Raw genomic sequence first — 24,608 nt, forward strand, 5'->3', positions numbered from 1 at the left:
CCTTCATCCAATGCCTCCGACTCGCGGTCCGGCTCCGGTGGTTTCAATTGCCCACCGATAGTGTGGGGGCCAATTTCTCTCCTATTTCCACTTGATTGATCTTTTCTTGGAGACCGCAGCGTATTAGGTGCAGGCTGAGACAGGCGCACTAGGTCGCCCAGTCGCCAGCAGCCTCACCGAAAGTTGCTGGTCTTGGGGGTACACGGATGTCGACCCCGAACGCAGGCCCCGAGTCTACCGCAACCAACTAAATTCCACCCATTCCAGCGCCTCAGTGACCCGACGCTACACCGAGTGGTCCTGTGGTTCCCCACGTTTGTCGCGCCCGGGATTGCATTTGCACTGTTGCAGCTCTTGGCCTTTGCTAGCAGGGGCCGCTCCCAACGGCTGAGATCCCTGCAATTGGCGACATGGCACGCGGAATCCTTCCCTTGCATCTGTATCATGGTCACATGAGTTTGCAGCTGCGGTCATCGGCTTTCAATTGACTCGGATCAATCAGAGTCGTCAATTGGGGTGTTCTAGGTTTGTGGCTACGGCAATATCGCTGATCATTTTTTCTGCAACCCCCACGTTTGGTCCTCAGTCCTTGGCTTCCCCCTTGCCATCCTCGTCCTTCGCCTTGCCGCCCGCGGCCTTCGTTTCGCCATCCTTGATGCTGTTTTTGCCCTTCTTGATATTCTCCTTGTCGTCCTTCTCATTCTGGTCGTCGAATTGGACTTTCCGAGGGCGACGAGCCATGTGATACCTGTCTCCAAATGGGCTTGGACTTGCCAGGTTGACTGTAGAAATCGGTCGAACCGGTGTACCTCCCAGGACGATTTGAGGGGTGGCCGTGCGATTGCTGTTCTTGGTGTTCTTATCGTCGGAGTCGGCTTTGTGAGGGCGAGGCCGACGAGCCATGTATGCTCTATCTCCAAACGGGCTTGGAGTTGCAAGGCTGGTCACGGAGGACGGTTGAACGGGTGACGGTCGAACGATAATCTGAGTGGACGTCGGTTTCTCCGGTTCTTTGCCCTTGTCAACTGGCGCTGAATGGGTCAGTATTCTTTCTGACGTGCTCTCAAGCTGGCTACCCCAGTAAGCTTCAACTTACGAGGTTTCTTCTTTCTGATGCGGGCATGCTAGTCGCGCAACTTGCGGCGGAAAGAGCGGAGTTTTGCCTTCCGTGCCGATGTCTTCTTGCTGCCCTTCGTCTTGGGAGTGCTCGATCTCTTGGGCGTCTGGGGTGCCTTGGGGTTCTCAGGCGCCTCGGCCTTCTTGGGTGACTCTGTGTTCTTCTGAGCGGCTGCTTTCCTCTGCGCCTTGGCCTGTTTGGCTGCCCTGGCCTGCTCGGCTGCCTTCTTCTCCTTATCCGTTCTCGTCTGACGATACATTGCGTCTACGGAGGCGTCCAGCCGTCTCCTGGTTTCCCGCGGGTTTTCGGGCGGGAAGCCAGAGTAGGCCTGGTCGCGTCTCGTTGCCGAAAGCCGGGGCGAGTGGATGGGCGGGAAATGGCGATATGGGTATGGGTCGCTTATCGGAACGCATGGGTACGCCGGTCTGAAAGGAGTGATCGGAGGTGGGTATTGTCTTTGTCTCGGCTGTCCCGGCAGGTTGACAGGAGGCTGGTACAAGTTTGGGAGGCGGAAAGGTGAGTAGTTGGTAGGACCGTAGATGCCGTGATACATCGTGACTGTGATAATTACTGGGTTGGAAATAGTTATGTGGTACATAATGGATAGTCTTCGTGAATTAATGCGGTTGTGAGGGTTGTGAGGGTGATAGGTTCGGTGCAGCTTCGGATTGCAGGATCAGCTGATGTTCAGGCTTGCAATTCTTCTCTGGTGCTAGGTCAGGCAGGACTGGGCTACTTAAGATGGGATAACCAGTGATAAGATACCTGGCAGGTTCCTTCTATCTTCGTTTTATCTACACAAGGCAAGTACCCTCCAGCCCCGCGGCGCTGCAGTAAGGTGCAGAGAAACGCTATGTGTGGTAAGAAGGACGCCTCAGCATTCTTTGCTGCGTCAAATTGATCTTTGGGGGATAAACAGGAACATGTGCGACCATGAGAAAACACGACTTTGATGTGCTGATTTTACGTTAATCGAGATTATCTGATAGCGTTATACCGAGCGTGTAAAAGATATAGGTGTAACTGCTTCCCTGCTGACCCCTTCATAGATGTATTTCCCGGAGTTTTCTCACTCATCTCTGCATATCCAAACTCAGCATCAAGTTAAGCTGTCGATCTTCTCCTGTCTCGAAATACCATCTCTAGGCCAAAACTTTGGCTTCCTTCAGTCCTTGGACTACGTCGCGAATAGTAGCCTGCCCATACTGGGGACCGACCAAGACTCGGTGAGTATCGTATGTGGTCTCCATGTGTGACGTACCAGGTTGGACAGGGTCGGGCTCCTGGTTGCCGTTGAGATCGAACACGAATTGTGTTTTCCTATACGAGGAACCGCTGACGATATCCTTATTCTCGATCATAACGGTTCCATGAATGCCAAGGACATACTCTCCACAGTTCAGGTCCTGGGGCGATCCAAGACCTCCAAGCCGAGCAGACCTGCCAGGTTGTGGACCGCGAGATAAGTGGCCAATTCCTTGAAGAAGGCATCGTTTACTTCATAGAACTTGGCGTCGAGACGTCCACGTCGATACTCGTAAGGGATGAACGCACCATCCCTCAGCTGGTATATGTGCCCGTGGACATCCTCATCCAGCTCTGAGACCGGGGTTGGTTTGGTCCAACACATGTTCTTTCCTTCCTCTACGAAGGTGGTTCCAACCATGACTGTGCCCTGAGGTGCTTGAGAGTGGCCATGCACCAGATGCAACCCGTAAACCTTGTGGGCGCCATGGCGAACGAAAATCTCGGCAAGTGCCTTCAAGGTACCAGGTCCAACATCTGGCTGCTCGCTATCATCTGGCAGAGCGTTGTACCTGGTATATCAATAAGCCCACATTCAGTGTTTCTTTCAAGTTTAGCTTTGGCCAGAGTCCTTACGTGTCAAGGGATGACTTGAAGTCCGAAGTAGATGGGTTGCGGTGGATCCCCACAACACCAAAGTCCAGGGGCTGGCAAGTCTCAACAGCAGCGGTAGCCATGTTTATAAGTATCAGTTGATTCAGAGGTTCGAGTTGTTATGTGTCTCCAGATTTATTGGCCTAGTTTGCGTTGAACTCGACCATCAACTGGCGGGACTCGAGGATTTACTTATGCCTGTCTATCAACGGCAGAGATCTTTGATATCTCTTTACCCAGTCCTTAAAAACCCGCATTCCCATTGATATTACCGTTTTCAGGACTTTTGAACGGTTGACCTGGGTTCACGATGGCAACTCGCCTAGAAAGCATCTTTGAATAAATCACGCAGAACTTCAACGGTGAGTTGCCTGTCGTTCTTTAGCGTTGTAGGATTACTAGATCGATCCTCTGCGTCTTTGTGAAGGTCTTTAGAGTCGAAGTAGGGATCATGATCCCGTTTCCTACAGGTGTGAGCAGGACAAAGAAAATGATTCCCCTCTCCAGTTGCCACCCACTGCCAGATGAAAGCGGGACTCCCGGTTTGACTTCTGAAAGATGATCAATCATTCCTTTAATGTGACATTCCCTATCACATCTCACCGAAGACTTTACAGGCTTTGATCTGTCAAAGGCAACGCGAGCTTGTATTTCGCAGGCTAACAGGGGTGAAAATTTCAATTTCGACCCCAACATCCATTCGATTTCACAATCACCTAGAATACCACTCTGACAACAACAACCTTCTCAACATGGGCGCCCAAGAGTGGATGAAAGAATCCATTGACGAGTTCTTTACTCGGCGCCAGGAACCGTCCCAGCATGAATGCGACCAGAAAGCTCACGCGTTGTTGCAGGCAAAGGCTGTCAAGCCTGTGGAAATGCAAGGATCCCTCAGTTACACCGTGATTGCGACTACTGAGACGATCATCTCGTTCCGGGTCCCCGAGTCCAAGCTTGGGAACGAAACGGAGAGTCTTGCCAAATACATCCATGGCGACCTTGTGCCTCAGTCAGCGTACCATGGCAAGCTCGGGGATGAAAAGAACGACGGGAAGAACCTGCTGATCTACACGATGCCTTATCTCCCAGGCAAGGCCTATTTGGAGATACATCCATTTGGACCCCAGTTGAGTGACACCGCCTTGGGAAAACATGTGAACTTCGCTCGTCACCTGGCAAGGTAAGTCCTATATGTAAATACAAATTCTTCGCTCTATTCTAACGTCACACAGATACTTCGCGAGATGCTGGCTGAAGCCGCAATCCGTCAGCTCCGAGGTGCTTCAGGAAGCACAGGAGAATCTCAAAGCCAAGCTGAATCTTCTGAAAGGTTACGAGAAGTATGCCTTCTTACATGAGACCATCGCAGAGCTGGAAGGTGAAAACGGGGTATCCTACTTATTTAGCAAGGAGTACCCCCAGGTCCTGAATCATATGGATCTCTCAGAGACCAACGTCCTCGTCGATCCGGAGTCGTTCGCCATTACTGGGATCATTGATTGGTCCCTGGGTGCAGTCAAACCCTTCGGCTATGAGCTGTGCGCTCCGAGACGGATGTCAGGTGTGATGTCAGGAGCGGGATGGCACGACTACTGCTCTCGAGAGGTCAGTGACAGCGCGTTCTGGGACGAGTTTTGGCACGCTACGGGCATCAAAGAGGACCAAGAGCGATCTGATATCAAACGTCACTCGCTGCTGGCGAGTAAGCTCGGATGGATCATGAAGTTTGCATTCTTCAAAACCCTGGATGGAAAGCCACTTGGTGTGAGGGGGAAGCCTACTCGTTACCTTAGCGAGTGGTTTGGGGCGGGGTGGTCTCAGGTTCGTCCCGTCACGGAGCCGGCTGCAGAGGATGCTGCACCTAGAACTCCAGAGGTTTATGGAGAGAATGCGGAGGGACAGAAGGCCAGCGCCGCAGATCTACCTCCAGTTGTCAAAGCGCAAGACGAATCTACCACAGATACCACAAAGGGATGAAGTTGCAGTTGAGGAACGGGGAAATGCTGCCAGTTGGAAGCAAAGTTGCTGATTAGACAATGGAGCTGAGAGGCATAATCACTGGACTAATAACCACTGGACTAAGAACCAATAAACACCGAAACTCGCTTCTGTACAGCCCCCGAAATAACCTACCTAGTAATCAGAGCCGTAGTACTCATCTTCATTGTAGCCATGTACATCTTCGTAGTCAGGCTCGGCGTCCTGGTCATCGTAATCCTCCTGCGTCTCCATATCGCCGTCACTGTTATAGCCCAATCCTTCGCCCTCGCTACTTGGTTCGTCCTCGTCTACCTCGTCTACCTCGTCTACCTCGTTTGGATCCTCCTCGTCTGGATATTCTGCGTCCGGATCGTCCGAGTATACCTCGTCTGGCTCCTCCTCATCCGTGCCTACCTCGTCCGGGTCTTCCTCATCCGGGTTCTCCGAGTATACCTCGTCCAGATAATCCTCTTCTGGATCCTCCTCGTCCGGGTCTATCTCATCCTCCTCGTCCGGGTCTATCTCATCCTCCTCGTCCGAGCTTACCTCATCAGGATCTTCCGTATCCGGGTCGTTCGAGTACACATCGTCCGGATCATCCGAGTATACTCCATCTGGGTCTTCCGCGTCCGGGTCTGTTTGCTCAGATGGGTTCTCCTCTTCGCTGTCATCCGAATAGTACGGGTACTCATTCTCCTCCTCCCTCTGATAGAATGCCTCGAGCTCGGTATCCTCATTATAAAACCCACCAAGGGTATATTCTTGTTCCTCTTCTCCTTTCTCTTCACTTTCGTCGCTATCATACCCTTGCTGGGTCTCCTCATTTCCATCGTCCCCATCATCGAATGCCTCGGGCTCGCTATCGTCATAATAAGGTCCACCGAGGATACGATGCTGTTCCTGTGCCTCTTCCTCTTCCTCATCACCGTTTTCGCTGTCGTGAACTTGGTAAGAGTACTCTTCATCATCCTCGCTACTACCCGAGGCGTCGGAGCTGTTGCATTCTTCGTGAGGCCCATCGAGGACATGGCCTTGTTGGTCTTGTTGGTCTTGCTTGGCTTTGTCCTCGTCTTTGTCATGGAAATGGTCGTACAAGGCCATCCCGCCTGCTCCCAGGGCCAAGCCGGCAGCAAAACCGCCCCCCGCCGCCTTGAGATTATCCTTGGTGTTGTCCTTAGTGGAGGATGAGCTGACATCTCGAGTGGAATCTTGACGATGGTAGTGTGACGAATCATGGTGTTCTTCATGGTGGTGGGGGGAGTGATGGACATTGTTCCCAAAGAAACCACGCTGCGCGTACGATCCACCGCCGGCCACAGGCTGCTGCTGCGGTTGGGCGTAGGCAGCGCCGGGATTACTGGGCTGGTAACCTGCCTGCGGATGGCCCTGGGGAGAGAAAGGCTGCATGGCTCTGTCGTTGGACCCGGGATGTCCTGATTGAGGATAGGGGGCACCGTAGTAATTGATTTGCTGACTTGGTTGTTGACTGCTCTGGGATGAGAAAGGCTGCATGGCAGCCCCAGCTGGCGCAGCACTCGGTGGGCCGCCGCTTGAGGGTGTGTTGTTATTCTGGCCATACTGGGGTGTCATGTCACGGCTACTCTGGCTATTTCCCCAATAGGCGGAGTTCGAAAGCTGCTGCTGCTGCTGCTGCTGCTGTCCTAGTTGTGGCTGGCTGGGGGGATTTGGCGGCATGCTTCTCGTCGGATGATGCCGTGACGGGGCTGGTGCTTGGCCTAGACCACATAACGGCATACCTCTCGTCGCCTGCTGCTTCCCAGCCGGGGTTGTCCCAGAACCAAACAGCCCCCTCAAAAACCCACTGTTTTTCGGACCGGGATCGGAAATCTTTTGCTGGGTGTGCTTCTGCTGCCTCTGCGCCTGTCCGTTGAACCCCTTGTTGGGTGCTGCCTGCTGCGCTCCTCCGGGGTACCCCTGACCTCGACCACTCCCTGCGACATTCCCCGAAGTTGGCTGGCCCGACGGGGGCAGGTATGGGAGATAGTTCTGCGGTGGGCGTGGGCTTGGCCCGGACCGCTGACTTGCCGGCTGCTGGGTGGGAGGGCCGGTGTACATGCTGTTACCAAGCGTGACAGATATTTGGTTGGTCATTCCGTTTGCTTGTGGAGGCGGATATGCCGGCTGTGAGCCGGGAATTTGTTGAGGGTTGTAGGCCTGTGTAGGTCTAGCGGGGTTATTACCAGGCAAGACTTCTCGGTTCGCCTGGCCAGGCCGGATGGGTCCCGGCTGCGGCTGCGGGCGGTCGGCGGGTGGCCTCGAAGAACCTATCGACTCTCGGTGTAAGCATTTACTCGAGTAAACGGTTACTCTTTCCCTTATAAAACAATGGGATAACGTGGAATAAACACTGGATTAGGAACGAATAAACACCGAAAGTCGCTTACCGCCCCGTGTTAGTGTCGGGTCCGTTTGGCTAGGGGCCATGTCGGAACCTGGACCATACGGCTTGTTCTGGAAATAAATCTGCTGACTCTGAACCAAGACTGTATTCATCTCATTGCCTTTGACGAATTGTCTGTCTCGGTTTCTGGAGCTCACCGCGTTCGAGGCTGGCCTGCTGTTTGGCTGTGGGCGGTCGTTGGGGGGCTTTGAAGACGCGCCGTTCTGGGGCACCGGTCCCGTTTGGTTGGGGGCCATGCTGTACCCTGGACCAAACTGCTGCTTCTGGAGAGAAGTCTGCTGGTTCTGAACAGAAACTATCTGTGTCACTTTGTTGTTGATCATTGGCCCCTCTCGGCTTCTGGGGGCGGCCCCTATGTTCGGTACTGCGGGTTTGCTGTCTGGCTGCGAGCCGAGGACACCTTCAAGAAGTGGATTAGCCCTGATATCCGTAATCACGCACGTTGGGAGCTCACCCCTTTTTCTATCCGCGACATCTGTCTTCTTGACGCCCGGTCTCGTCTGGCCAGGGGCCGTGCTAGACCCCGTTCCAAGTGGTCTCGGTCGGATAGAGGTCTGCTGGCCCTGAGCAGAAGGCGTATTCGCTTTGTCGGCATTGGCCACGACTTGCTTGTCTCGGCCTTTGGAGCCGACGGCATTCGAGGCTGGCCTGCTGTCCGGGTGCGGATCTAAGGGTCCTTCAAGATCTAAATTAGTATTGTGTCATTATCGTTCTGCACTTTGAGAGCTTACCTGATTTCCCATTTGCGGCACTTTGCTTCTTCGTCTCCGGCGATGTTGCTGCTGGGTTATCCGACTTACTCGCACTCCGCAGCTGCAACTTCACCTCCTTGGCCAACAACAGGAGAAGCTCGTCATTCTCGTTTGCCGGCTTGGGAGCAGAGTGATAGTCGTAGCCCTTGATGTCCAGCGTCTTCTCGCGTTTGAAGCCCGTGGCAAAAACTTTGGAGAGCTCGTCTCCGCTCCCCTGAACCGTAGCATTAGCAAGATACGTACTAAGAGCAATGGTTGAGATGGTGCTAGGCAATGGCTTTGGTAAGGACGTACCAACTGTACAGCGCTGACGGAGTTGTAGACGGAAAGAACCCTCAGCTTGGAGCACCGCTCCTTGAACAAAAGCGCGACCTGCTGGAGCGACGACGCGTTCCCCTGGAGCCACTTCTCCACGTCCATCAGCAGCAGAGGCTCGGTGTGGAGACTGGGTGCCGCCATCTGAATCAACGAGGACGTCCAAGGGGCCATGTTGGTCTGATTCTGTGGCGTGTTGAGGAGTATGACCGCTTTGGTAGCGGTCTTTAGCTGCTGGTACCTGGGGTCATCTGCCATGACGCGATTGAGGGCCTTAATGCATACACGAATCAGTACTTGTTGCAACCCCACAGGTATGACAGGAGTGAGATGCTTACCGCTTCGACGAGCAGCCCGCCCAGCCCCTGGCAAAGGAACACCAGCGGCCGTTGCGCCGGAAGCGGGTCGCGCGCCGCGACGATGCCATTGAGAAGCTTCGAGACGGACTGCTCAAAGCCCGCCTCCCATGGCGCGGCAAACACGTCCTGCGTGTTGTAGCGGAACAAGAGGACGCGCGAGCCGGGGAAGCGCTTAGGCAGGAGGTGAGTCAGCCACGTGTCGGGCTTGTACGTTGAGACCTGCAGGCCGTGAACTGCCACAAGGTCAAAGGTTGGCGCTTCAACAGCCTGCTTCGTCAAGCACAAGAGCTTCCCCGCAGCGTAGGCTGGGGGCTGGGGGCGGGGGCGTTCATTGGTCATGGTGGAGAGAGAGGGGTGACAAGATGAGAAACTTGGTGGTTTGGAAAAGGAATGTATCAGGATATCTGGAAGATATTGTGAAATTGACGGTGTTCAGAACTGAACGCTGCAAAAGGGAATGTGAGAATTTGGAATGTTTTGTAGACCAACGAGAGAAACGATGGGTTGAGATTGGGTATTTGGGGACGCACAGCAGAAAGATATTCCTACGTAGAAGAAGGATCGGCTTGCCGGCATATATACTGACTTCCCTTTTCCTAATGAAAATTTACGAGGGCTCCCTCCTTCTACCATGTTTCCAGATGAGTTGACGCCTCCTTCGATGCCGGGCGGCTATTTTAGTGCCTGAACATCGCGCGTAGAAACCCAAACAACAGCCTCTTACCCCTGATGCCGTCGGCTAACATCAGGCTGCGTTGGGGCCAGAGCTACTAGGACCGGACCGAGCAAGCGACCCCAAGGAAGACCGTCTGTAAGGCTGCGGGCGGTGGCGATGCGACTATTTTGCTTTTCACGGACCTTTTGTTGCAGCCGCATCCTATTTGCGGCCGTTCGGTGATCAGGCTGGCCAATGGCGTGGCGGCGACCCTCTCCCACCCACACCTAGTGGCTTTTTCCTCAGACACTTTTGACCTCAGCTGCTGCACCTCACTTCGCCCAGTTGGTATTATACTCATCATATACTGCAGCCACGGGGTGATGCAGTGCCGGGCGGCAATATCTCTGCCGAATCAGCACGCGTTCCGATCCATCTTTAGGTAATTAAGAGGCTCTGCTGCATGTTTCGCGAATCTCCGGCGCAGCCCCCCTGATTTCCGGATCAGGCTGGCCCTCGAGCACGATGCGAATTCCAGGGGGGCCATTGAGTCTAGATTTCGTGAGGAGGCGCACATAAGGCTGTGGAATTATTCTGGCCTGCCTAGTCAGTAATGTATAAGAGGCGACGATGCCCAGACCCTTGAAGTATCTTTCTGGGACCGTGGAACTCCAGGTATCCTCAGCACCCCGACCTCGACGATCCCTTAGCTTCTCTTCACCCGTCTCTCGCTTCATCTTTATTACATAGCCATATTTCCCCTTCTGGCCTCTCGGTTGGTACTTTATAGACACCGTGTATTGCGTTCTCGGTCATTCTATCGCCTGCCTCACTACTAATTGCTTCGTTCATTCAAAGCCATGGGTAAGGGAAGGAAGCCCAACGCCAACAGGCCATCCAGGAAGGGTTTCTTCGGCAAGAAGAACAAAGCTCGTACGCATGGCGGCGCGATACTGCCCCAATACCGCGGCTACCAGAACGGTCCCAGCCACGGGGAGAAGCCGCGTGGACGTACGTGTACCTCTACCCACCCTTTCTCGTTGTAGTCGGAATCACTGAGCTGTAATAATTGCTTCCTAGGCTCTCGACTTCCCAAGAAGAAATCTTCTTGGTTCGTGGTAACGGTGGCTGCTCTAGCTTTCCTCGCAAGCATTGTTCTCGGTTGTGAGTATATATCACCACCCATCTCCCCCATTGCTTGTAAATAGCCGGATGCCCCTCTGACTCTAAACAGGCCTCATCTCCGCTGGTTGTGTCTCCTCTGGCCTGAAGGGGCTGTATCTGGCCGAGCTGCGCGTCAACCAAACCCACGACGTCAATCTCACAGTCGGCTACTTTGGTGAGTGATACCCCCGTTCCTACCCCTGGATGACCCATCCTTCTCCAGTGGACGGAACACTTAGCTAACGTGTGTAACAACAGGCGGCTGCCTATCCGTAGCCAACCTAACCGACCCGACGGGCACCACCAACACGACGGCGACGACCAAGGGTGGCGACCCCCAGACCCACTGCGTCACCAACCTGCGCACCACCGACCCCGAAGACCTGAACGAGGAGCTGACCGAGGACCTGCACCTCCCCGCCACGGTGCAAGCCGCGGTCCAAGACGCGCTCAACGCGACGGTCCCCTACGCCGTGAGGCTACAGAGGCAGGCCTTCTTCTGGCCGCCGCCGGTCCTGCAGACGGTCGCCTTCGCCTTCAGCGGCACTATTCTATTTGTCGCCGCGACGGCTGAGCCCTCGCGGCGGGCCGGCTACAGGGTCTCGGTGCTGGTGGGGGCCGTGCTGGGCGCGTTCGGGCTGGGGCTGGCGCTCGTGGAGGCGGTCGGGTTCACGCAGGCTTTCAACGGGGTGTTGCTCTCGGCGGGTGGAGGTGGTAGTAGTTCGGGACCGGCTGAAGTGCCGGGCCTGGGCAAGAACTCCGTGTATATCCAGAGGGGAAACTTGGTCGCTGGGTTGCAGACGGGGTTGGCGGTGGTGGCTGCCTTTTTCTATGTCTTCATCGGGGTCATGTTTGTTCGCAACAAGCATTAGGGCTGGGTTGGGCACTGTCTCTCTCTGCTCTGCTCTCCGAGTGAGGTAATGCTGTATGTACTATTATCCTGTTGAGTAATTGGGGGCATGGGTCATGATGTATCATGAACGAATCATCGAAAAAGAGGTATGTGAGACTAGGTACTCATTTTCTTTCATGTATAATATTTTTTGCCGAGCCTTAGCCAAAACAGCTCATTGGGACAGTATAAGGCCATGCCAATAGACTGTATGCGCTAAACTTGGAATGGGCAACACTCCATCTCAGCCTTCTGGTCAGCCTGCATCTGAGCTGCAGGCGAGGGGTTTGTGAAAGGGGTTTAGCACATGCAGCGAGTGTAACATATGCTAAACCAAGAACAGGCATTGCTGGGGCATCTCCAGTCCACAAATAATCGATAAGGCTGGCGGAGATTTCCCGATCGTCCCCTCTTGTGCGACTTCCTATAGATTACCAACCAATGCGAGCCAAGGAGTCGCGTGTGTGACGCTGTCGAGCCCTTCCCGCCGCCAACATTACCGGATATGGAGTCGACATCCAATAACACAGCGCCAAAAAAGAGGCGTAGCCGCCGAAAAGAGGGGCCCGCCCTAGTCTTTGTGGACACGGTCGAGTCGCTCCTGACCGGGCGCCCCAGCGCGGATGCGCGGTCGATCATCCGACACCAGGCCGCGAAATCGGGATGCAGAAACAGGAAACGCGCCCAGGATACCCAGGCCAATGCGACGACGGATAAGATCGGCCCGCAGGAGATCGCTGCTGCGGTGTCAGCGTCCACCACCCCGTCTCCCGCGTCGCTAGTCCTCCCTCCCTCTCCCCACGGCTACGAAGGCATGCGGGCCAAGTTCAACTTCGACATAACCTGCCTCACCAGCTTCACGGATATAGACCTTGCAGCCAATGCCTGCAGTTTGCTGCAGCAACACCCCAGATCGGCTGGGTCCCTTCTGCAGAGTTGGCCTTCCTGCTTCTTGACGTACCTCCCGAGCCGCTACGGTGCTACGCCGTTCCTGGACGACGCCATGAATTGCGTGGCGACCCGGGCCGCTTACATGATGGGCTCTTCCGCCTCGCCGCTACTCCACACGGCGCTCTACTCCAAAGCTCTGGCGAGTCTCGCCGCGGCCGTTACGGCACAGCCCCCCGCTTTGATATCGGACATTTACTGCGCCACACGGCTGCTGGTACTCTATGAGGTAAGGGGCACTGTATCCTGTGTCAAACCCCGGTAAAGAGGAACCGGTGGTAACCTTAATGTTCTCTCTCCCAGTCACTCGGCCCTCCGAATCAGAACGCCGTCATCTTCCACAGCAATGCCGGGATCGACCTGATAAGGCAGATGGGCCCGTCCAGCCGCATGTCGGCATTCGAGCAGGTACTTATCCGAAGCCAAGGACCATATGCGGTGAGTAATCCGGGCCCCCCTATTGCTTCTTCTAGTCGCGTCCCCCTAAACAGTTAATTCACAGGTAATGAGGGCGATCTACAGAAAAGAGCCCTCCCTGTTCGAGACCCGCGAATGGCAAACCTTCTTCGCCCGCGCCGCCGCTGACGAGCCCGACGCCGACGCCCAGCTGCTGTGGAAGCTCATCGGCGCCATCTCGTTCCTGCCGGGCATCCTGAAGGACATCCAAGCCCTCTCCGAAAGGGGGGCGCCATGCGGGTCGTCCGAGTACCGGGACCGCAGCACCGACATCCTGGAACGCACGAGGTGCATCTACCGCGCCTTCCAGGTTGGCCACTTCTTCTACCAGCAACGGCCCCCGCACCCGGCCTCGCTCCTCGACATGCCCCTCGCGGACGCCGCCGCCGCCGAGTCGCCGGGCCGCGTCCGCCTCCGCGGCGTCTTCTTCTGTTCGATGATCTACTTCTGTCGCGTCCAGGCCACGTTCGCCCCGGAGGCGGGCGAGCGGGCCGCCAGCGAGGCGGAGGCGCAGACCTTGGCGTCGCAGGCGTTGTTGATTATTCGCGAGACCCAGGGACGGGACCCCGTGCTGGCTTGGCATCTGGAGGAGCGGAATAATCTGGCGCGGTCCGTCGTGCGGACGCGGGACGAGTGGGGTCCGGATCGGGAAGGGGAGATGGGGGGTCGGGAGGAGTTGTCGGGGTTCTTGCTTCGGCGGTTGCGGACTTGGCTGGATACGTGGGCTGAGGAGAGTTTGGCTGCTGAGGTGGGTTAGGCTGCTGGTCCCCAATAATCACAAGGGGATATGGTGGCGGGTAGGAACGAATTCGCATCTTCAGTTACGGTGCCGGTAACTAGTTACGAGGTTTGGCCAGCAAAGGGGATCTGAGTGCCATCGGAAGCATCGCCAGCAAGTCCTGGAGAAGCAGCAACAGGTTTGGTCAGTCGCCTGGCTCGTTGCTACTTTGAGGGCGACGCCAAAGACAGGGGAACTCACGAGTTGATCCATGAGGTAGTAATGATTCAACGCGGGGTGATGAGCTTTGATGTTCTCGTCAAGGCGGTGGTGTGCCTACACTGAACATGAAGGGCGTAGCACATTGAGAAAGAAGGACGGCTAGGCTCATCTCATCTCAGTCTGGGGCCATATGGATTAAATGAAGATACTGCTGCGATGAGCGCCAGGCGAAACGAAAAGGTGTTACAAACGCATTTAAACCTGCTGGAGCTTTTACCTAAAGGCCACAAGAGCCGTCGGAAACCCTTTCAGGCGACTTCGTCCCGTACAAGGACCGCGTTGTTATTGCTATGGCTGGGCGCGACCACCACTGCTTGCCTAACCGCCCGAGGAGCTTCTGTAAATAGCTCTGGCAGGTAGAGCTTCAGGGGACCAAAGAGCCCTATGAGCCAGCAACTTTTCTGATAATAACCAAGTAGTAGGGCCCCCGGAGCACGGCCTTAGCGCGCTAATGCCCTGAGGCAGGAAAGCTGGGTTGACACAACACCGCCCAATTGTAAACAGCTTCGTTTCGTGACGCACGTGTCGCGATCGCACAATCTAGAACGCCTTTTCATTTCTCAAGACCAAACAAAGCGCTGATCGCCCAACCAAGGCTGCCATGCCCCAAAAAGGGGGCAGACGAGGCACGCGTCGCCACAGCCGGTATCATCGCCGTCGCGGCACCACACCCGAGGTGAGATTTCGTTATGCCACAGACAAAGAAGAGCTCTTGCTCGTTCTTTCTCCTCATTTCACAGGTCATATGACTGACTGGATACCCAATTATAGCGTGAACATCTACCAACGGCAATTGTGTTGCAGGGGGAGCAGTGGCAACTCGCACAACTCACCGCCCAGGCCGAGCCCGTGGAGGAATTCCGCCGCCGCCTCCACGATTGGATCAAGGACGAGTGCCTCGTCAGCGCCTACACCCCGCTCAACGAGGCCTCCCTCGCCCTGCACGGCGGCAACCAGCAGCTCTGCCAGTGGCTCGGGGACGCGGTGGCCGTGGAGGGCGGGAACTTCATCGTCACCCCGGAGCGGCTCCGCAACTGTGAGCCGGGGGTCGGAAAGCGGGTCGGGGAGCTGGTCGGTGCGCATAACGAGCTGGTGGACGAGATCGAATTCCTCCACCACGAGTTGGTCTACCATTGGGACTGGGAGGACACCGACGTGCCCGTGGCGGTCGAGCTGCACGATGTCGCGGTGCGTATCCGCCAAGAGGCCGAGGCCTTTGTGAAGGACGTCGAGAAGCTGGTAAGAAAATATCCGACCGTTCGCGTTGATGCCGTCATCTGCTGCCACTCATATTCCGTTCGGTTTGGAAAACTGTTCGTTTGCTGACGCTCTATTTCACTTCCAGATAGCTCCCAAGCAAACGTCCAGCCACCCGCATGTCGCCGCCGCCAGCAAATTCCACCTCGTCCTCACCGCCGTCATCGTCGTCGTAGTCGACGTCACGGCCGGTGGCATCGTCTTTTCCTTGGCCTTGCTGCTCCTCCGGCTCGTGAGCACGGTCTTGGGGCTCCTGGATTGCCTCGCCAAGTCGCCGGGCCTTGTTCGAGACTGCCTGCAGCTCGCCAGCCACGTTCTCGCATGCCACCTCGCGGGCGAGCCTTGGACGGCGGCGCTGGCTCCGCCCGACCGAGGCGCTGGTGGAGAAGAGGCTGGACGGGATTGATCGCCGGACCGGCAGCCGGCTGGGTGCCGTGTTGCATTCCATGTTTTACGGATAGAGCTTTGGCGTCGCCGCTCAACTTGTAGGATATAATTACGGGGAAGTCTTATGCCGGGAAACCATCCGAATGCCCTCTATTTTGGGGCATTGCTAGCCCTGGAGCTGCACCTCTACACAGACAGACTTGCACAAAGAGGATGCGATAACACAAAAGCACAATGGTCCATCTGGTTTAAACCTGCGACAGTTTTCACATGCTGGGATATCTTTATTGAGGTGCCCTTTGTGCTATCTCCTTACAATGTTCTCAACCAGCCGACTAAGACCCGTCCCATCCCGATTTCGCCGCTTCGAGGTCTGGTCCGTCTCTATGGATTTGACTAGTTAACTGCGGTCCCGCCTGACGAAGTGCTGTTGACGGCAGTCGCCGACGAACCGCCAGAACCGCCGCCCGTCTGACCCTGACCTTGGCCCTGACCTTGGCCCTGACCGCCGGTGGTGCTGCCTTCGGGGGTGTCGGGGGTGCTGCAGCAGCTTCCCTGGTTAACTGGAGCCGACATGTTGATATTTGTTGGTTTGTTGATGTCTTGTTAATACGTGGGCCTTTATATCTGTCTTTGAAACTTGTTCAATTCTGTGAGTTGTTGTTTTGTTGCTGTCTTGGGGAAAGGAAAGGGTATATTTGGCTGGAGTGTTCATATCCCTTTATAGGAGAGCATCTATGAGAACGTGATTTGTGACCTACGCTTCCTGATGTATAGGTAGACGCATTCCCCTGGAACACTCTGATGCAGATGTGGTCATAAGGGGTATTGCCAGTGCAAGTTCGTTCTACGGTGACCCAGTTGTTGTCATGTTCACCCAAGTGATATATTGATGTAGCATTTGGTGAATACATGACGAAAGAAGAGGGTCTTATACACTAGAAAGCTATTGTTACCCGTAGTCATTGACATGCCTCCTGTCGATGAAAAGCAAAAGTCTGCGTGCCTTTCCTGAAGGGGTATGAGCGTGCGTGATGCCTCCCCCTCCCCCTATTCACTTCTCTTTGTGGTGGATTCTATGCGCGGGCTTTCAGGCACCATCTGAGCATAGACGTTTTCCTTCTTGACATCTTGCTCTCTACAGACCCGTTGGGTCAACTACTGCAGCACTCATACTGTGAATATACACCTGGAGAGGACGCCGAAATGGCCGGCGCTCTTAGCTATGCCAGCTTACCTTGTTCACCAACCTAATGAAAAGCAATCTTCAGGGGCATCATTATGCCGCCGCGTTCTTGAGATATTCTGTCGGGAGATGGTGAGTTCATGTAAGTAGATTTGCACGACAGCCGTGGTTGTGTTGCCCGCTTCTGCTCACCAGCTTCCTCGGCGAAGCAGTCATGCACATCGTCCAGGTGGCCATTATCTAGCTCAACTGATCGCAGATGCCTTTTCCTACCAGAAACAGCCAAAAGCAGGGAATTGACTTGCTACCCTCAACGTATGCCTTGCGATACCCCATAACTTGAGAGGTATGAAACATACTCCGTCGCCAAAAGCAGATCTTACTTCAAGGTGCAACTTCTAGGCGCGTCCCTGAAGTGATCATCGGACCGCACATCGCGCCATTATCTTCAGATAGCCGTATGCGTAGAAGTGGCAAACATATGCAAAGATACACGTGAGGCACGCTCTACTTGGGCCGTGGAACAGACCATGTAGCGACGAAGGATGGAGGGAAAAGGGGAGCGATGAGGACGGACAAGGACCGAAGTCGAGGGCAAGGCAACTGGCAACAGTCCACTCTACATGGTGGGAATAAATTCCCATATCTACTGCCGTTAACCGAAGAGGATTTGGAGGAGTCGAAGCGAGATTGGCAGTCTCCAACTGTCCACCCCAGGGAAACCCCCATTTTCGGTTGCACAAATCTGCTGCCTGGGAAAAGAGGAGCACACCGGGCCGAGCCTTCAGCTCGGCGGGCCATGCCAAGCTGTTGCCTGTACCTATGCTCAGTTCCTCGTCTCACGGCACCGTTCTCATTCGGGTCGAATTGAGAGGAAAAGACATACTGTAGGCTGGAAACGAGGGTCTGCCATGCGCGAAACCGAGACCGAGACTGCCTGCCTTCACCGCAGGGGTCCCGACAACGGTCGCGCAAGCCAACACAGCCACCCCTTCCCCTCATCCCTCGGGTACTGCCTCGGGACCATGCAACGTCGGACAAGTGGAGTGGAGGATGCCGTCGTTGTCGTTGTACATGAGGCAGAGGTCTCGGGGACCAAGTACGGGGACGGCCCCTCCTCTTACGCCCCCGAACATCAGTCATTACTGGGCCGGACTCAGTAAGTTGCGAATCTGGAACATGTCGTCACTGTTGGTTGGTTCGGACGCGGAACATGGCAGATGCCAAAAGATCAACAGGCGGCCTCCCTTCTTGACTCTGCAGAGGTCGATCAACCCATCCTCAATTGATATATGTCAGGCCACCATAGGCTCAGAGCAGTGTTGCGGGTAGACGAGTCAGGACGTTGGGATTTCGCGATCGCCCGTCTGATTGTGCGCAATTCCAGAGCGGTCGAATTGAGTAAGGAGAGCAATTGAAGCTGGTCCAAGAGCTGGGGCTGCAGCATCACCCAAAAGCCAAGCTCGAAAAGGACCCCTCCAAGTTGTCAGTAAACTCGAGCTACCGAAAGAGGACATGAGCTCGTCGCGCCGACGCCGGTGATTGGATGGATGCCAAACAAAGGCACCGTACGATTTTCAGTTGCCAGCACACACACTACCTACATGAGTGCGAGCCTCGGCAAAACGTCCGATGGTACTTTTCCGTTTTCGTTTTTGGACTATCGTTTTTCTCTCCTCTCGGTCTAAGATGGAGTCGTTCCTTTAGGCATCCGTTTAGTGGCCTATCGGGCCTTGACAGGCGGGTTTTGCTGACGGCGGCACAGCCGCTGGGCGCATCATTTGGGGGAGGGCGAAAAAAAAAGGCACCGCCGGGCAACAGCAAATGTCGGGGGACCGAACCGGGACCCAGCTGGCGGTGCCAGTGCAGTAAGCATGCCAATCCAGCCAGAGAAAATCCCCGTGCGTCGAAAACGGTTCGACCACCTCCCCCAATTTTTAATTGGACGATAGTTGCAAGGGAGTGTTGATGTCAGTCAGTTGCATTGAGGGGGTTACAGCTAGGTGGCGAGCGAGAATGAGACTCGCCAATCTTTTCTTTTACCACCGGCAAGTCATACGAAACACGTCCGTTTCGTTTGCTGCGAGCTTTTACTCAAGGCAGTACTCGAGGGCGGTTGACGGATGTCGTGTCGAGTCTGGTTTTCTGGCCCGGTGTTTTTCTTTCTAGACTTTCTGTCCAATCCCAGTGTGTTATTAATAGCGTGAGATCTACCTGCTCTAATATCTGAGGTACGTGATGTGATGTACATTAGTACATTGGATTTATCTTGATCGGGGCCACCGCTCTCCTTTTTCTCAGGAGAACAGTAAGTTGCGCGGAAGAAATTCTTGGGAAAAAGGGTCACTTTGTCCACTCATTTGAGTGGAAATCAATGGGTTTGCTTTCCGACAGCGATGCCCCTTGGCGTCTTGGCAGTCCTACTCTAGGGCGTACGATGTGGAACCGGCAAGCGATGACTTTTTTCCCTTTCTTTTTTTTCTTCTCGTTCCTGCTCTCCTCTCAGGTTAGTGTATATGTACCGATGAGCATGACGTCGTTATATCCTCAGTGCAAGTCGCTGTCTAGTGTTCATAGCTAGTCGTCACGCGACCGATAGGGGCAGTGCTGTGTATTTGGGTGGGTGCTCAATCTGAAAGTGAGCAGGCACTTGGCATTTACTTACCTAGCAGCCCCAAGTAGTTCGCTCGTTGCGGCTCTTACTCGGTCTGCAATCCCCCTGGGCACGCGACCACAGAAAGTTATGGGGTACAGAAATATGGACTGACTTGCATGGGGGTTCAGCTCGGGGTCTTCTGGGGGACGAATTGGCCTATCTTTGAAGTTTGAACTGCAGGCCGTTATTTCTCTCACTTGAGACAGGCACCAGACTTCAATTCTGCACATGGCTCTTTTTGTACACATACCGTACGTGCCTCTCTCATATTTTCCATCCTTTGGTGGTGATCGTTGGAGCTTAATGAGGGAGCTTGGGCCTTTGTCTCCGGCTGCCGTTTTGCTTGGTTTGATTTGCTGTGCCAGAACGGAAACTGTGCCACGCAATCTGGATAGATAAATCGTGCCCCGCAGTCGAAAGCAGTAACGGACGGAACGATCACTACCACATGCAGCAGGTACAGGCAACTTCTCACGCGAGCAAGAGTGCTTTTGCCAGACTGCCTGCGGCAGACTGCTGACGGCGTGCATTGACGAGCAGTGCACTATTCACCTAGTTGCACTCGGGTACTGTCGCATTATGACATAATTACTGCATTTGATAAAACCCCTTTGACGCGTGTTGGGTCGGTATGATAACGGCCGGCGACGAGGTGAGCAGGTTACTTACTGATACTGAGTTGGAGAACCAAGCCCCAAGTCCCTGCAAACATTGCCGGAGTGCCCTGGGAAGATCATCTACCTATCTTCTGAATTACGGTTACAAGTCACTTGCATTGGTAACAGTACATACAGCGCATCGCCAATTATCTCCTAGTTTGTCCACCCATCGATACGAGCACCTCTGCCAGTTTGTCCGCCCCAAACTCTCCAGTTGCGTTAGCAGGGCCAGCGCGTATATGCGCCAGGCAGATAAATATGTTCCCCAAACCCACCCATTCCGCCCACATAGCGAGCGTGCCAAGAGGCATGGCCGCCGTGGTCATTTCCCAGTCGCCAAGCAGTATGGCAATTGGCGAATTGCTTGGTGATGAGACAAGCAAACTGCCCTTTCGGTACCCACGACAAGACGGCTAGATCGGCAGCGGGTGCGCGGTGCAGGCCTACTCCCTGGTCCCTTTTCGTCCTTGTAGGCAGGGGAATAGGGCACCGCCAAATCAACCACCTCCCCAAACTCGCATTAAGCTTGAATGCACCCTTCTCGAACCCGACTCCACCGATTTCCTAATTTTGGTGGGGGTGATGAACTCCAGTTTCCATGTCGGATTGGCGTTGAATGCGCACCGGGAGAGCAAGGCTGCGCCAGCACCAGCGTCTCGAAGAAGCATCTCACAAGCAAGTGCAAAGAAGACCACTTTATTTGATCCAAACCGCCCTGACTAGTTGTCCCATGCATGTGGTCAGTCAGTCAAGTCCAGTTCGTCAGATCAAGCACAACTGCCTGCTTCTTCTCTTTTCCTTTCCTGCTCCAACCTGGTTCATCCGCCTTCACTTATTCATAGTAATATTTTCCCCATTTATCCTTCTTCTGGTCCTCCTGCCTCTTGGCTCGCCAGAGGCTTGTTGATTTGGTGTTGGCAACTTCCTCTATCCTTAATCGCCCATACCAGCCAGACTCAGGCGTTTCACTCCCTCCGAGTCCTTTCGAGCAGCTTTCCTGTCCCGACTCGACGACATACCCGCCTCGAGCTTCTTGACGCATCTTGTGTTCTTCGAAAACAGCCGCCTCCGTAATCAATTGCTACTTGGGAGTCCCAGTGCCTGTCAAGTCTCGTGGCCTTGGTGTCGCAAGTTCAACAGCGCACCGAACCCTTTGGCAGTGACCAAAAAGTATCTTCTGGACTGCTCTCGCGTGCCTCGTTACGTCGCGAGCGCCCTACCAGCCTGCTAGCACACCACTTTTTGATCCCCGGGCGCACGTAACCGCAACCGCCATCATGGAACCAAACACGGGTGTCCCCAATCTACCCAAGTTGAAGGTCTGGAAAATGCCAGAATGGGTTGAGCCAGTCGTACGTAATCTTCCCGCCCCTAAGCCGCAACTGATCCCGAAGCTAACCAGGATCCCCCCAGGTCATTGTAGGAATCCTATTTGGTGCCATGTTCATCACCCGAAAAAAGAGCTACTCCATCCTGAGCTCCTCCAGCTCCCCGAACTACAAGCCCCTCAAGGCGGCGCGAGACGACTTCGACTATGACCGGGACTCATTCGACTCGGACGGCTACCGGTCGCCGTCGCCCTCCTCGTCGCAGTTCGCCCCCAAGCGCAGGCGCATCCTCGGCATCTGGACGGTCCACACGCCCAACTCGCTCCGATTCGCCCGCCATGTCCACTCCCGAATCCTCCAGAAGTTCCCCTTCTTGATCGAGATGTTCTACTGGATCCTGACCTACTTCTTCTACCGCATGACGGCGTACCTGTCCGCCGTGTGGTACGGAGGAAGCGTGGGCCTCTGGAATGTGGCCCAGGACCACGGAATCTCGATACTGGAGCTGGAGGCGTGGTTCACGGGCGGCAAGGGCACGGGCACGGAGCGCTGGATCGAGTGGCGGGTACAGCAGTGGTTCCTGGCCGGAGTCGTGGCGGGGGATGTTCGCGAGCTATTCCTGACCATCCTGAACCGAGTCTACGCCCTGATTCACATTCCCGGCACCGTGGGCTTCATCGCGTGGTACTACACCATGGCGCCATCGCACCAGCGCTTCTGCACGGTGCGCCGCACCATGTCGCTCCTCAACCTGTTCGCCTTCTTCACCTTCACCGTCTACCCGTGCATGCCCCCGCGCCTGCTGCCCATCGAGTACGGCTTTCTCGACACGGTCAATGCCGAGGACGCCGCCAGCGTCTGGATGAGCGGTAACTACGTTAACAAGCTTGCGGCGATGCCCAGTATGCACTTCGGATACGCCTTCTGCATCGGCTGCGTGTTCGTGTACGAGAGCGGGTTCATGCGCACCTGGTGCCGCCCCTTCAGCTCGCAGAAGCACCTGTCCCTCGACGACGCCTCGATTCTCCCGCCCAGCCCCGACGCGACCGGCGACGATCTGGAGGTGCCGCGGTTCCTGAAGCAGATGGGCGACGCCGGAGAGCAAGAGACGCGGCGGTCGGCCTTTGTCCGCGCCGCGTACCTCATCTCGGGCATCTGCTACCCCGCGCTGATCCTGCTGGCCATCGTCTCGACCGCGAACCACTACATCCTCGACGCCGTCGCTGGCGCGTTCGTCGTGCTTATCTCGTACTTGGGCAACAAGTTCCTGCTCAACTTCCTCCCCCTTGAGGACTGGTTGCTGTGGGCGCTGCGGTTGGAGAAGCCCGAACCGACGACGGGCATGAAGAACACGGCCTGATTGGGGTCGGAGAAGAGATTTGACTTTTTAAGAGAGAAAAAAAAAAAAAGCATTGCGGGAGTTAAATTAGGGTTTATGCTTGCATCTGGATCATTTCACGATCCGAAAGAATCAATACCCCAGGGGCACTTTCGCAAGTCATCGTCAATAGATTCTTTTATCCTTTCCCTCGTTCTTTTCGAGGCGAAATCGCTTTTACCTGGTTTCCGTTTTCTGTCCGGTCGGTCACATGAAATGAGGTCCATTTACACTTTGATCGTCAGCGCCCTCCACGTGATCCAATCTGACTGATCAATTAGATTCCAAGGAATTGATGGATTGCTGACAAGGGATTCATTCGATGGGGGTGGGCCCTAGTCCTACGATCGACCGAAAGGGACCAATTTTGTAAGCAAGAATGCGGCACAGCTTAGTTTGGGTCACCACCACGGCACAGCAAGGGGAGAAAAACGATGTGTGGATGTCTTTCACGTGTTTCTCATACCAATCAACGGTCTATATACAGGTACTTGATCGAGGACACCATGATGCGGATAGCAGAACAGCAGCCATAGGCACCGCCTGGCGAACCCCAGATCGACTCATCAACGGGGTGGCTGACCCAATGGCTCATTGCGCTCTGGTTCGAACGAACTAACGATTAGCCCGCGGTGCGCCACTCGCCTTGCAGTGGATGCCGGGAAGATGCCGTTATCGTCTTTGGTACCCTGTTCAACTAGAGCTGTATCATGCTTCTAGTGCAGCGGCAGCAACTTGGCGCTTCAATCAACAACATTTCGCTCCGATCGCGCCGCTATATGCCAAAATTCGAGTTCCTTGCTTGCCCCGGCCTAGAAGATCTCCTGGTCCGAGTAGGCGCGGACGCTCTCGAGGGTAGGAGCGGACCTCGCCCATGTCCTTGCAGACGTGGTGGGCGTCCCAGCCGTCGGAGCCGCCGTTGTCGTCGGGGAAGGTGGTCTCGTGGCCCTCGATGGCGGTGTCGGCGGAGCAGAGGATGGCCTGCCGCATGTACGAGAAGCAGTGGATCATGTGCCAGTGGTGGTCCTCGGGCAGCGTCGTGTTGGTCTTGAGGCCCGCGTACGTCTGCACCACGGCCCAGAGGCAGTGCAGCTGGTGCGTCCACGACGTCGTGAAGACCGTCTTGCCCTCGGACCACTCGATGGGCGTCGGGAGGTTGCTGTACTTGGGCGAGGAGGGGTCTTTGACTTCTTGGAAGCCCATGCCGACTGTGCGGTGCGGGTTAGTGGGAAGGAAAGCAGGTGGCGATGGGAGAGGGAAGACGTACGGGGCATCAGCTTGTTCCACTTGTCCAGGACCTGGGGCTCGAAGAACTCGGAGATGTTGTAGGGTGCGTACTCCTCATCAGGCTCCCACTTGACGACCTTTTCTGTGACTGCACGCGCGCGGACGGGTTAGCATGATGGGAAGACGGTTTACGTGAACGGGGGGGGGGGGTCCGATGGCTTACACTTGGGACCGACGCCCGTAATGTCGCCGTTGAGCTGGTACTTGGACTGCACGGCGCCGGCGGGCGACTGCAGCCGGACGACGAAGACGAGGATGGCGACGAGCAGGGTGGTGTCGATGAGCCACCGCCACTGGTTGAAGACGGCGCACGTCCGCTGCGTCCGCGTCTGGCGGCCCGTCGTGCTGAGGCCTCCGGGCCATTGCTTCTCCTCCATCAGCGACTCGACCTCGGTGCTGGAGCGGTCGTCGCGGTCGTCGGCGCTCACGTCGTTGTATCTTTGCTGTTTCGAAGGCATCTTGGTGAATTGGTGTGATTATTAGGTATGAGAGGGTGAATAGGACTAGG

The 24,608-nt window shown here is 55.3% G+C and overlaps 11 protein-coding genes across 11 annotated transcripts; 5 read left to right on the forward strand and 6 right to left on the reverse strand.

Annotated features, from left to right (window-relative positions):
• Positions 1-582: 582 nt before the first annotated feature.
• On the reverse strand, positions 583-903 carry PG985_014976 (uncharacterized protein; the record flags this gene model as incomplete). Its single annotated transcript, XM_066834742.1, has 1 exon — positions 583-903. One exon carries the CDS (start codon positions 901-903, stop codon positions 583-585), a length of 321 nt encoding a protein of 106 aa, XP_066677352.1.
• Positions 904-1,124: 221 nt separating this feature from the next.
• On the reverse strand, positions 1,125-1,670 carry PG985_014977 (uncharacterized protein; the record flags this gene model as incomplete). Its single annotated transcript, XM_066834743.1, has 1 exon — positions 1,125-1,670. The coding sequence occupies one exon, from the start codon at positions 1,668-1,670 to the stop codon at positions 1,125-1,127; it is 546 nt and encodes a 181-aa protein (XP_066677353.1).
• Positions 1,671-2,516: 846 nt separating this feature from the next.
• On the reverse strand, positions 2,517-3,099 carry PG985_014978 (uncharacterized protein; the record flags this gene model as incomplete). The annotated part of the gene is made up of 2 exons (XM_066834744.1): positions 2,517-2,934; positions 2,999-3,099. The coding sequence occupies 2 exons, from the start codon at positions 3,097-3,099 to the stop codon at positions 2,517-2,519; spliced, it is 519 nt and encodes a 172-aa protein (XP_066677354.1).
• Positions 3,100-3,768: 669 nt separating this feature from the next.
• Positions 3,769-4,996, forward strand: PG985_014979 (uncharacterized protein; the record flags this gene model as incomplete). The annotated part of the gene is made up of 2 exons (XM_066834745.1): positions 3,769-4,199; positions 4,252-4,996. The coding sequence occupies 2 exons, from the start codon at positions 3,769-3,771 to the stop codon at positions 4,994-4,996; spliced, it is 1,176 nt and encodes a 391-aa protein (XP_066677355.1).
• Positions 4,997-5,152: 156 nt separating this feature from the next.
• On the reverse strand, positions 5,153-9,186 carry PG985_014980 (NACHT and WD domain-containing protein; the record flags this gene model as incomplete). The annotated part of the gene is made up of 5 exons (XM_066834746.1): positions 5,153-7,246; positions 7,559-8,106; positions 8,222-8,387; positions 8,468-8,761; positions 8,827-9,186. 5 exons carry the CDS (start codon positions 9,184-9,186, stop codon positions 5,153-5,155), a joined length of 3,462 nt encoding a protein of 1,153 aa, XP_066677356.1.
• A 1,176-nt stretch (positions 9,187-10,362) lies between these two features.
• Positions 10,363-11,538, forward strand: PG985_014981 (uncharacterized protein; the record flags this gene model as incomplete). Its single annotated transcript, XM_066834747.1, has 4 exons — positions 10,363-10,513; positions 10,583-10,666; positions 10,737-10,841; positions 10,925-11,538. 4 exons carry the CDS (start codon positions 10,363-10,365, stop codon positions 11,536-11,538), a joined length of 954 nt encoding a protein of 317 aa, XP_066677357.1.
• Positions 11,539-12,063: 525 nt separating this feature from the next.
• On the forward strand, positions 12,064-13,719 carry PG985_014982 (uncharacterized protein; the record flags this gene model as incomplete). Its single annotated transcript, XM_066834748.1, has 3 exons — positions 12,064-12,735; positions 12,810-12,914; positions 13,009-13,719. 3 exons carry the CDS (start codon positions 12,064-12,066, stop codon positions 13,717-13,719), a joined length of 1,488 nt encoding a protein of 495 aa, XP_066677358.1.
• Positions 13,720-14,563: 844 nt separating this feature from the next.
• PG985_014983 (uncharacterized protein) lies at positions 14,564-15,625 on the forward strand (the record flags this gene model as incomplete). Its single annotated transcript, XM_066834749.1, has 3 exons — positions 14,564-14,638; positions 14,734-15,201; positions 15,308-15,625. The coding sequence occupies 3 exons, from the start codon at positions 14,564-14,566 to the stop codon at positions 15,623-15,625; spliced, it is 861 nt and encodes a 286-aa protein (XP_066677359.1).
• Positions 15,626-16,002: 377 nt separating this feature from the next.
• PG985_014984 (uncharacterized protein) lies at positions 16,003-16,182 on the reverse strand (the record flags this gene model as incomplete). Its single annotated transcript, XM_066834750.1, has 1 exon — positions 16,003-16,182. One exon carries the CDS (start codon positions 16,180-16,182, stop codon positions 16,003-16,005), a length of 180 nt encoding a protein of 59 aa, XP_066677360.1.
• Positions 16,183-21,384: 5,202 nt separating this feature from the next.
• On the forward strand, positions 21,385-22,795 carry PG985_014985 (uncharacterized protein; the record flags this gene model as incomplete). Its single annotated transcript, XM_066834751.1, has 2 exons — positions 21,385-21,459; positions 21,521-22,795. 2 exons carry the CDS (start codon positions 21,385-21,387, stop codon positions 22,793-22,795), a joined length of 1,350 nt encoding a protein of 449 aa, XP_066677361.1.
• An 830-nt stretch (positions 22,796-23,625) lies between these two features.
• PG985_014986 (uncharacterized protein) lies at positions 23,626-24,558 on the reverse strand (the record flags this gene model as incomplete). The annotated part of the gene is given in 4 exon segments (XM_066834752.1): positions 23,626-23,661; positions 23,681-24,021; positions 24,081-24,188; positions 24,264-24,558. 4 exon segments carry the CDS (start codon positions 24,556-24,558, stop codon positions 23,626-23,628), a joined length of 780 nt encoding a protein of 259 aa, XP_066677362.1.
• Positions 24,559-24,608: the final 50 nt, after the last annotated feature.

This window comes from Apiospora marii (genome assembly GCF_038362585.1).
Source record: "Apiospora marii strain CBS 49790 chromosome Unknown utg000012l_segment0_segment0, whole genome shotgun sequence".
Classification (NCBI taxonomy): Eukaryota; Fungi; Ascomycota; class Sordariomycetes; order Amphisphaeriales; family Apiosporaceae; genus Apiospora; species Apiospora marii.